This window comes from Cryptomeria japonica, chromosome 7 (genome assembly GCF_030272615.1).
Source record: "Cryptomeria japonica chromosome 7, Sugi_1.0, whole genome shotgun sequence".
In the NCBI taxonomy this organism is placed as follows: domain Eukaryota; kingdom Viridiplantae; phylum Streptophyta; class Pinopsida; order Cupressales; family Cupressaceae; genus Cryptomeria; species Cryptomeria japonica.
Window position 1 is genome coordinate 599,819,959 of NC_081411.1, and position 12,413 is coordinate 599,832,371.

Consider the following 12,413-nt stretch of genomic DNA (forward strand, 5'->3'; position numbering starts at 1 on the left):
TAACATTAATTAATTAAATGAATTAAAAAATTGAATTAAATAAATACAATAATATCTTACTTGACAGAAACTAATAAATTTTTTTTCACAATTAATTTTTAAATCTTACTACTAAAAACAAAATAAAAAATACTATAAAATTTACTGGTTTTGGTTTGACTTTTAAAAGCCTCTCGGACCACAAAATTTGAAAAAGAAGAAGAAAAAGGATCCATAGACAATTACCTATCAAGAATAGAAGATATAAAACTAAGATAGGATGTCACGAACTTTCCGCGCAAGTGAATATTTCATTTAATTTCTTCATAAACGACGGCATCTCTGGCATCTTCCTGGACCAAACGGAGGCATAAGCTAGTCAGATTCTCCTTCGTAGAGCGGCACCGCAGGAGTTCGGAAGAAAGAAATTCGCCCAGAAATTAAAGTAAAAGGAAAAAATAGTCAGTGGCAGCAGAGAAAAACATTCCAAACTTAGTTAAAAAGTGGTCTTTTGATTATGGAGTCTGAGGTATTTGGTCATTGTGATAATCCTACAGGCATTCTAAATCGTAATACTGGTAAGTATCATTTTGAGCAATTAGAAACGTTTGTTTCAAATTGAATTTATCTATGTTAGTGCTTAGGGGTTTTCGGGCATCTGCGAACCCTAGAAGTCAACAGAAGAAATTCAATTTAAGCCTCCTAACGCAAACTAATAGTTTCTGTTGATACTTTCTAATTTTATTTTTCATGACATGCCAAAAATTCTGAGGAATTGGATCTCTATGCACAGAGTGAGGAATTGGGAATAGCTTCAAACTGTGAATAATGATTCAGAAAGGAATTATGATTGTCTCAGCTGGCCTTGCTGTGGTGTTTCTCATCGCCATTTTGGGAAGGGCGCATTCCACAATTGTTCTCGTCACTCCTTCAAATGAGTCCATTCCTTTTCGTGACGTTGAAGCAAGCTTTGGTAAGCAATTTCAGTCTTGTTTTTTTTTTCGGAAATAATTTTTAGTTTTGTATGTTACCCTTGATTTTTAAGGTTTTGTTGCATATCTGGGGAATGCAGAATGCTCTTTTTATCTCTCAATTTATGGTTTTTATATTTTATTCATTGAATGAATAATGTTAGAAGAAAACGAGCTTATCCACGTTCAGAGATCTAACTATGGTGGTTGATTGAATGATGTAACAGAAAATTTGTACATAATCTATTGCCTGGAAAGTATACTGAAACCGACTGAAATGTATCAGTACTAAATTTTTTTTTGATCGGTAATAGTGTAATTGTATTAATTAAAACTTAAAACAGTACATCTTCAAACAGGATACTAAAACCACTTCCCCAAAACCACCCACCAAGTTCTTCCAAACCACCCCTTAAAAACCAGAAATATTAGAAACAGTAGCCTGCTCAACCACTAAACCCACACCCCAGTACCACAAGTACAGAAATTCACATATTACACCTTGCCATTCAAAATTTTGGCAAAAACTGTTCAAACAGTTCTAACGAAAACAGAAAGATTAAGTTTTTCAAAAATAAATTTAACTAAACAGAAAAATGGGCACCTAACAGTACCCTGGCCCGCTGTTTCAACTTCTTCATCCTTCCTTTGAAGCTCCTGCACCTGCGGCACTCGTTTCACCATCAGCCCTATCTCCACCTTCATTTGGTCTAATTGCCAGCGATAAATTCTGCTTGGCCAATATTGCAGATAAGTCTAGTTATCGGCCTCCTCCCTCGTCCTGCCTCCATCTCCCTTGCTTCCGCACGCACTTGTCTGATGGTCTCCTCCAATTCCATGATTTGTACATACATTTTTAGACCTTCTCACCCCCTCCTTGCATCCTCCCAAAATCTGGCTTTCACTTCCTCTTGGCGTCTCAAAAAGGGAATCCGCATATGTTTGCCTCTTAGTTCTGCATTAAAGCCCCATCCCGGGACTGCCCACTCTAACAGAGACTCCATGTTGATCAGGTACTCTTTCGGCACTATTGCCCTCATCACTCGTCTAATCTCTGCGCAGGAATAACCAAACTCAAGCCCCCACACCATGATTAAAGAGTAGATATCTACCCTTGTTCTGTATCTGTGGCCAATAACCGCCACCTCCTCACCTAAAACCAGTTGAACAACCTTCAGGAAAAGAGGGTCCTTCGCCAAAAACATATTTAGCAGCCGTTTTCTTAGAACTGGACCCCAGAAGTCAGGCATAAGTTTTGTAGTTTTGAGTGTGAAATTGGCTTCCATTTCGAACTACCACCACAAAACCGTCTGTCTCTGTTAAGAAACCGCTTTCTCCAGCACCAAAAATCCCTCATCAAATGCAATGAATGAGCGTACATTCTCATTCTTTCAATTAAAACAACTCTCCCAACTCCCGCCGCCGTTGCATAAGAAATCGACATCAATTGCCAATGTTAATCGAGCCAGCCTAGGCACACGGTTTGAGAATAAGGCATTTCACACATTTCTAAATTAAACTCGGTTGTTTAGTCCTTAATGTAAGGTTGGTAAAACTCACAGATAACACAGTGTTCTCCACACGTACCAATTATTCATGTACCAGTACATTCGTATGTCACAACATAAGTAATAATGATAAACAACTAGACTAGAAGAGTTATATCTTTATTGATTGATCCAGGATATATCCATACATAATCTCCCTTGCTGAGGTTCCATCCAAACAATATATAGACCCGATGGTTGGCCAAGTTGCCAACCGTCACCAACTCCCAACTACCCAACGGGAACCTCTCGACGACGCAACACAACATAAACACAATTATAATTATTATTCTTACTAACATAAGTTATTTACCCCTAACATCGGTTCTGCACTTGCAGGCCATCTTAATTGCTCCATTGAATGGTGACATCGTTACCATCCCACCACCTCACTTCTCCCTTAGCCAGGTCACATGCCACATTTGATAACCTGTCAGCAATGGCATTCCCACTTCTCCTTGCATGGGATATGCAAAAATCCTGAAAGGTGTTTAATTTTGAGCAGATTAAACTGATATACTTATTTAATTTCCAGCACGGAGTTTCTCCTTTTATGATTGCGTTTACCACAACTTGAGAATCCCCTTCCAAATGAACTTTCAAAACTTTCATATTGGCTGCCAATTCGGTTGCTAAAAGAGCAGCTTGCACCTCTGCATCGTTATTAGTTCCATCTTGCAGCCTCTTTGCATCAATCTTCCCTCCTTCATCGCGAGCCACACACCCCACCCCAGAAATATCCAGATTGCCCCTAGAGGCCCCATCAAAGTTAATCTTAACCCAACCCTACTTGGCTTTGACCAAACTTCCTCCTTTTGTTAGTGGCTCTTGCACAAAGGATGAACCCTAGGAAACCCATGAACGGGTCTATCAGTACTCACTTTAACATGACCCTGGAATTTACAATTACAAAACAGTCAGAGAAATTCAACAAGTGTGCATTTCCTATGTGATTATTGTTAGGACCATAGTTGAAAAATTGGACTTGGCAATAACTCAGCTTACCCAAAAATTTACATTCATGACTTGGTAAAAACTTAGGGAAAAACTTGGCAATAACTTGGGAAATTTTCTTGTCATGCCCCTAAACCATAGTTGCTCGACCTATAAATGACCTATCCAAACTATGGGGTGCTTTGCAAAAGAGGGCTCGATCCCTTTCGGTGATTGCATGTAGTGAGCCCCTTTCGGGCGAACGAACTAACTCTCCACTAATAGTAAAAACCAGGGGGCAAGTTGGTCATGAGTCGTTTAGTTAGGTTGCACGACAAAACAGATAACAATGCTCATTCATTATATCATAGATATGGAAGCAAGCTCATGTTTATCACACCTAATGGACTCCATTTTCATCACGAAAATGTATTACGTCAAGATCTGTTGCCAAAATTGAATCACGCCAACATCATGGGACTCTTTACTTTCCACCCACCTGGAACTAGAATTCCCTACCCACCCATATGCAACTATATTAGAGAGGGGGTTCTGGGCATCGATCGGTCAGAGCAGATACAAGTCGAGGTAAGACACGGATGAACTCAAGGAAGTAACAAAAATGATGAAACATGGCTCAATAGTACCCACCATATAGCCCAGGCACTGCCCCACACCCTGATCACTGCACATCGGAGCCCACCTTGGGGTTTACTGGGCCCAACACACTTTTGTACGCTACTGATGGTCGCAAACGATATGTTACCATCGACATGATAGAATAGGGTGGGGCAGTGGGACAAATAGTGCAAAGCAACGGGTAGAGTGGCAAGAGAAGCGAGAATGAAAGCACTCCACCTAGCATCGGGTGTGAGGGAACTATAGGGCCCCGGGTTCCCAAATATAGGCTCGGGTCCCCCCTACTATCAACGGGCAGTTGATTATGTAGCAGCAGCCAATAGATAGTAGGGGCTAGGCTCAACTCGAGATTGATTTCCAAGCCCCGAGTAAAGGAATAATAGGCCTGTTGAAGCACTTGTTGAATAAACGGGTTATCTATTAGTAGAAGCACCACCCGCAGCTGATGACCCTTAACCATTAAGAGAAAGACCAACCGCTGATAGTAGGGGCATGTTACGTATAGAATTGAGTGCTTACTCTAGTAGGCTAATCCCTTAAAATAGTAGGGGGGCGGGTTGGGCCACCTAAATGTTACTCTAGCTTATTCTAGCCCCCTACTATTCTAAAGGCCACCCTACAATTCTATGGGGGTTTATCCATAGAATAGTAAGGTACTGAGTAATAAGTGGGGCTTGCCAATCAATCAATAAAGAAAGGAAGGTTTAGCCCCGGTACGCCAGATTTGATTTGTAACATACCTCCTCCTTCTCTATCCACTCTATCTCCACAACTATAGTTGGGTTAGGTTTCCCTATCCTCTCTCCCAGAGGCAGCAACCTGCCCCCACCCCGCCCTACCAGAACTATTAATTTATGAAGGGTTGCCCTTCCTCTTTTGTAGATGCTTCAACTTAGCTCATATTTTTGCAGATTACTCTATGCAGCAAATCTAAATTAGTTGGTCAAGGCTCATGGTGGAAGGATGTTTAGACCTGCCACTTTTCTATCAATGTTCCCAAAGTTGCCCCAAGCCCTTCATCAAATACATTGAAGGATTTGAAAGTTGAATCATCATGTTACTAGGAGTGTCTCATCATCCAATTGGCTTTTCCAAGTAGAATGAGGATCATGAAAGATTGACACTTTATGTCATTGATTCTTCTCTCAAATCTCCCAAGTAGAACAAGGGTCATGAAAGATTGGCATATGAGTTCTCGGATGCTCCTCAACCATTAACTAGATAATGGAAATTAAAATGATATTTGGACACTTTTGCAAAAGAAAAAGAGAGCTCTAGTTAATTTCGATCCACATCAAATGCTCCTCTTTTCTCATGTCAACATGGGGTGATGAATTAGGCTTGATATAGTTTGTTGACATCTCTTGTCAAAATTTCATTTGTATTAATTGCTTAGTTTTTTTGTTAGTATCTTAGAGAGAGTCATGTTTGAAGTTTGTAACTTGCCCCTTTAGGGCTTGAATCTATTGTAAAGTCTTTATCTTTCAATAAAAGGGAGAGGGCCCTTAACCCTCACATTACCTATCAATTTTTTTTTGTCATAATAGTTTGGACCTCATAGAATGAGTGCCATTCTTGGAGGAATTTATGTGATTCTTTGGATGACACACCATGCCCCTTTTAAGTTATATTATGATGGTTTTAAGAGTGCATAGACAAAATGTCACATAGTGAACTAAGAAGGACATCTTTGAATAACTAAAAATAGTCATACAATAGGTATGCAAATGTAATTAGTGCTTGTAAATGGAGTGCCTGGGAGCTAAATTGGACTCCTTGGTCATAGGGGTTAAAGATCCTTATTAGGAGTTACATTTTTTTGGAAGGTGCATGGGTGCAATGTGAAGTAGTTGAACCAAGACTTGGCTCATAGTTTTGAGTCCATGTCTTTGGGAAAGAATTTGTGGTTTCTAGGTTCTCTTTGGCCTATAAATTGAGGGTTTGTGGTGAAAATTGTGTATGAATTTTATTTTAGGGTTATGCTACCAAATTGACTTCTAATAATGGTCTCCACTAAAGCATTAAGACTTTGAGAATGTTTTGTAATCATCTTGTTGAAGATTAATAAATTTAGTATGCTCTTTTGGTGTTGAGATTTTCCAATTTGAGGGTTCCCTAGTGTATATTTTATGTCACTTGTTAGTTTCCTGAAATTTATTTAGATTTGTTTCAATTGGCATAGCTTCTCTTATAGGTTTTTATGAATCTAGTCTAGGTTCTTTTCATTTGGTATTTGAGCTAGAGAAACTTGTTAGATCTATGAGAGAAAAGGGCTTGTTATTAATCATTGTGTAAATGGGATCTCTCTGTAGGTGATCTTGTTTTTCAAGTACATAGATTGACAAATACATCCAAAATGGAGGTTGAAAAGTTCAATGGCATTGACTTTAAGCTTTGGAAACTTAAGATGGAGGATGTGGTTAGTAACCAGTTGGCACAAGTATCGAAGATTGGGTAGTTGTAGATAGAAAGGCTAGGAGTTTGGTTTGCCACCACCAAGAACCCTAGGGAACTTGTATCAGAAAATGTCCCTTGTCAACAAACATCTACTTTGGAATAAATTATATCATTGAGGATGAGTTATGCTTATTTCCTAATGAAACACCTAAATACCTTTGTTGGAAATGTTGTTATTGATGTCAAAGTGTGTTTTGTTCAAGCAAGGAGATTGCTGGAAATATGGTCATTGATGTTAGAGTGAGATTTTTGGAAATATTGTCATTGATGACAAAGGTTGTTGATGTCAAAGTTTGTGAGATTGTTTATTATATTGGCTTTAATTGGAGACCGACTTATGGAATTTTATTATTTTAAAAGAGGTGTAATTGGAGGCCGACTCATGGAATTTTATTGTTATGATTTGATTTTATAGGGCTGGCCTATGTGTATTATGTAACTTAATTTTGGCACCCAAAGTGGTATAAAAAGGTGAAGCATGTTTGTAAGTATGGTGTGTGAGAAATTTTTTATCATTTGAATACAAAGTAGCGTAGATTTTGTGAAGTGTGAAGGTGCAAAAAAATATGTTCATCATCCATTGAAGAAGCAACATCTAGAATGTGAAATTTTGTAGAAGAGGTTGGTGCCTCCTAAAAGAAGAGATTGGTGTCTCTTGCTGAGTTGGTGCTCAATTGAGGGGATTGGTGTCTCCAGTAGGTTGGTACGTGCAAATTTTGTAAGTGGGGATTGGTGTCTCTAGTGGGTTGGTGCCTGCAAATATTGTAAGATCATTTTTTTTTTGTTGTGGCTGGATTCAGACAATACATCCAACCAGTCCTTGTCGGTCGTTTTTCCCTGAGAGGGTTTTCATGTAAATCTTGTGTGCTTAATTGTGTAGATCTTGTGTGTTTTCTATTATTGTGGTTGTTAAATTTTAAATTAGTATAAGTTTGTCTTATACTGATTCACACCCCCTGCTCGTGGTACAAGTTTGTGGTCATCAATTGGTATTAAAGAGGGTTCCTTCAGAAATAGTCTAACTGCTAGAAGGTAGATCTTGGTAGCACTTATGGCTAGTTAAGAAGCTCTCTCCTCAAATAGAGCTCCATTGTTTGATGGATCAAACTATGCATTTTGGAGTATAAGGATGCAAACTTATTTGATGGCTCTAGGGTTTGATATTTGACAATTTTTTATGAATGGTTATCAAGCTCCAACATCCCCACCAACAGATTAGGCTAGAAAGGAGGCTAGTGAAAACAATGAAAAAGCCATGAATGCTATTTTGTGTGGTCTAGCAAAATCGGAATTTGTCAAAGTGATGCATTGTAGATCAGAAAAAGAGATTTGGGACAAACTTCACCACATCTATGTAGGCGATGACAAAGTCAAGAAGACTAAGCTCCAAACTCATAGAAGACAATTTGAGAACCTGAAAATGAAAGACAAAGAAAATGTTGCAGCCTACCTCCTTTGTGTGGATGAAGTTGTCAACACCATTAGAGGACTTGGCGAAAAGATTGAAGAGCCTGTGATTGTGCAAAAGGTGCTAAGGTCTCTCCCCTTAAGATTTGATGCCAAAGATTCTGCCATTGAAGAAATGAAGGTTTTGAATTCATTAACAATGGATGAATTGCATGGAATCCTGACTGTGTATGAAATGAGGACTAAAAATGAGAAGCCATCAAAGAGAGAAGTAGCCTTCAGAACTTCAAAGAAGGTGAAGAATGGTGAGCCTAAATCAAGCAATGAGTCAGATGTAGAGGAAAATTTATTTTGTGAGAAAGCTGAAGAAAGGATTTGGCAAATACAAAGGTAAGCTAAATGTTTTAACTTTTAAGTATGGAAAAATATGACATTTTTCTGCTAAGTGTCCATAGGCAGAAAAGGATGATACTAATGATGAAGGAGATCATAACAAGAAGAAAGGGAGTAGACATCATTAATACAAAAAGAACTTCCATAAAACACAAGAAAAGCCAATACTCCTAAAGTGACATTATCTCATCTAAAGAGAGTGATGAAAGTGTCTTAGACAATTACAGAAAATAAACTCTGTTTGTAGCAGTAGAAACAAGGGTTAATGTCATGGAAAGTGAAGACAACTGTGAAAGAAAAGATGGATTCAAAAGAGGAAGAAGCTGAAATTGAAGAAGTGGATCTTGAAGAGGAACTCATTTGTGCCCTAAGTGAGATCAAGAAACTTAAGAAAACGAATTTGAAACAAAAATTGTAGCTGCAGAAATATGAAGAAGGCTGTGATTCAAAAGCAAAAATGTCATAAAGCTTTGAGGAATCAAAAGAGATCATCAACCTGAAGACTCAACTAGAAGAGGCAAAGAGGATAGAAGAGGTGGTGAGAACTCAGCTGAAGGCAAAGGAAGAAAACAATTACTCAACTATACAAAAGCTTGAAGACATTATCAATTGCCAAAGGTCACCATTCATTAAGACTAGTTTTGGCTATGAAGAAAATCAGAAGAAGACTAATCGAAATCCAAAGGCTATTGAACCCACCAAAGAAGACAAATGCAAAAAAGCCTAAAAGCTATACAGATGCACTCAAGGGGACTGTCTAGAATGAAAGCAGCAGGAAGGAAGAAGTTGATGGTCCTCAAAAAGACAGCAAGGGTTTCAAAAGAACGTTTCGTCCAAGATAGCCTCACATGGCCATGTTCCAAAATTCTTTCTTTGGTTATTGCTTTTTTTGTAATCATTTTGGTTTATAAAGCAATGGATTGTAGGGCTCATGCAAGAAATAATTTTGTATGGAACACAAACTAAAGTTCTTTTCGGTTCCTAAATAGAAACTACAATTCATTTACTCCCTTATTGGATTACAGTATTATGTTCTATAAGTGCAACAACCATGATCATAAAACATGTTTTTGTAGAAGTGGTTCTATGGAACCTTTGAGATAGAGCAAGAATGTGGGTGCTCTTACCAAACAAAAGGAAGAACCTACAAAAGTTTGGAAGAAGTAGGAACACGAAAAACAGAAGGAGAAATGTATGGTTGTGCAAACAACTTTTCATGCTCAAAATGAAGGAAACCAATGGTACATTGATAGTGGATGCTCAATCTACATCAACTATTCAAGTATAAAGTATTGAACTTCATTCAAACATTAACTTGTCAACCCATCAAGAAATATCAATCAGCATTAATCAAGCAAATTTATCAAACCATCAGTTTGAATTGGAGGAAGTGTCTTGTAGGAGTTAGAAGGACGCGATCCTTTTGTGCTTTGGGGGTAGGATTTGGAAGGACGTAATCCTTTCATGTTCTAGGGCTAGGAGTTGGAAGGTACAGGGACCCTTTCATGCTCTAGGGCTAGGAGTTGGAAGGTATGGGGACCCTTCCATGCTCCAGGCAAGTCAATTCCTAAAGAATTCTCAATTTGATTGATTTTGAGGATTGTGCTTTGATTTGTTGATCTGATTATTATCTTGAATTTCTGATTTTTGATAAAGTCATTATCATTTTGAAGTAAGAATTATTGTTGTAGGGCGAAAATCAGGAATAACCCAAAAAGGGACATTACAGCTTTTTGACTACCCTCACCAAATCCTGAAAACAGGCTTCTAATTTTTGAAAGAAGCCATTGACACCAGCCCAGGGAACTCAACACACCCTATTGCCAGCAGCTTAGTAGGAAAATCTTTAGACACCTCTAACACTTACTCAAGGCTGCCTCTAAACTCTTCACTCACATATTCCCTTATCTTTAACAAAATCCAAAAGATTTGAAACAAAAACAGAGGTATTATTTGAATTTATCTTGTTGCAGATATTAAGTTCAATGAATTCGGAACTAATTACCTCCTTCATTGCACTCTTAGTTTATCCTGTCTACACCATGAAGATGATACCCAATGTTTTGTTCGAGACAAGACTCTTGAAATTCATCTTGTGCTTCTTAGCAAAGAGGTGAACTTTCAGTTCCATTGGTGAAGGTACTAAAAAATGTTGAAACAACAAAAAATGCCTTTTTCTACAAGCAACTCCCTTTTAAAAGGGAGATGACACTCCGACTTTGCTGTCTCCAACATACTTTAGCATGCACTGAGTGTGACAATGACACTCATTAAGTTTGGAGGCATCTCTTTTAAGTACTCTAAATCATGTGTGTGGATAAATCAAATGAAAAAAATCAGTTTTGACATTAAGGGAAATATCATTCCATCTATCAACTAAGCCCTCCAATCTAATCATGGTATTATTGATAGTGAAATCTTTCTTAGGTTTTATGTCAAAACTGGCCAATAAATCTACCACCCCATTTGCCTCTTGAAAATAATGACTCAAAGAAAAAAATTCCAGAATCTAGAAAGGGCCATGCATCATGAAGAACATTTATTAATATCCAATTCATTAAGCCATGATTACGAATAGCATCATAAATAACCATTGAATTCCCTTCAATATGTCAAGAGGAGTTGTCACATTGAGCAACAAAAAGAAGACCCAAAACCAAAGCTTGAGCATTTGCTTCATTGTTCATTCCATCTTTTAGTTTCTTGGAAGTAAACCTAGATAAGATCATAAGAGAGCCATAGGAATCTTTGATCACACAACCAGCTCCTAATGCCCCATGATTACCTCACAAAGCACCATCAAAATTTAGCTTGAAAGAGCCAAAAGGAGTCATCATTACTTTAGCTTTTTTCCTTCTAGAGAGCTTTAGATTGAACTTTGTTAGTCCCATAAATGGGATATTATATATTTAATTTAATATAGTTAATATATAATAGATATATTTATATTTAATATTACTAGCATATTTATCTCAAATACATTTACTTGATAGATGTTGAGTGATATAAGTGTCATGGCACCTATATTGGATCTGTGACATAGATTAGATAACCTTGAGATTGATATCTTTTAGCTATGCGTATTTAAGATATTAAAGCGACCCAAAACCAAACTTTCACCAAACAATGAGAAGCAATTATAGGAAGCTATTTCACTAGACAATGACCAAATGCATTGATGTGTATGAGATATCTTACATTGTGCAACCCTGGTGCTTATAAAACAGAAAGCGGGAGGAAAGAATACAAGTGACGAGGACAAATGCCCCAATTAGGAAGAAGAGTAGGTATAACCACTTAGGCACAAAAAATGATATACCTAACCTGATTAGCTAATATCTAAGTTGCCGGCTTGGGTTTGGAAACGCGAACCCGGTTCGTGGGTTTGGGCAAAAAAGCCTTTTGGGTTTGTGGGTCGGGTTTGTCCGTACATGTATATATATATGTCAAATGAAAATCATTACAATTACAAAATTGGCAATCAAAAATAATAACTGTCTTCTATCTTCATCAATCATCAAAAGGATCTAGATCAAGATCATCATCATTTGCTCCAAGTTCAAATTCAAAATCATTTGAACCCAAACCAGTGTCACTCCCACTCCCACCATGTGCATCAGCTATAGGCATCTCATCATCATCATCCATAGTTACTCTAGCCAGATCATTAATAGTTCCATCCAAGTTGGTACACTTAGGGGTTACATCCCAATGCTTCATTGACCCTTGTATTTTTGTTACTTGTGTTAGATCACGCAAATTGGAATGAATATAAACCAAGTCTTCTGCTCTTTTTGAATCCAATCGGTTATGCTTCTTTGAGTGGATAAAGGAGTATGTACTCCAATTCCATTCAGTAGCGGAAGAACTTGCAACCTATTGAAATTGGAGAGAAAACCAACAAAACTTAAAATAAAAAAAATAAAAAATAAATTCATGAATGTTAAATGCTAAAGTTTACAATACAAATGTTAAAATTTAAAAGTAAAAAAAGTTACTTGTGATCTATCTTGATTGCAGGAGGTTGGAGGAACATATAATCTTGACCATGGAGGTACCACCATGTAGTACCATCCATTTTGGATTG

At 37.7% G+C, this 12,413-nt stretch overlaps 1 protein-coding gene across 1 annotated transcript in view; it reads left to right on the forward strand.

Moving 5' to 3' along the window:
* Window positions 1–217: 217 nt before the first annotated feature.
* LOC131029662 (receptor homology region, transmembrane domain- and RING domain-containing protein 2) overlaps window positions 218–12,413 on the forward strand; it is a 72,572-nt gene continuing 60,376 nt past the window's right edge. Inside the window, exons 1-2 of the mRNA XM_057960250.2 lie at window positions 218–557; window positions 773–952. Coding sequence (XP_057816233.2) covers window positions 808–952 — 145 coding nt within the window. The 5' untranslated portion in view covers window positions 218–557; window positions 773–807. The remainder of the gene's footprint in view (window positions 558–772; window positions 953–12,413) is intronic.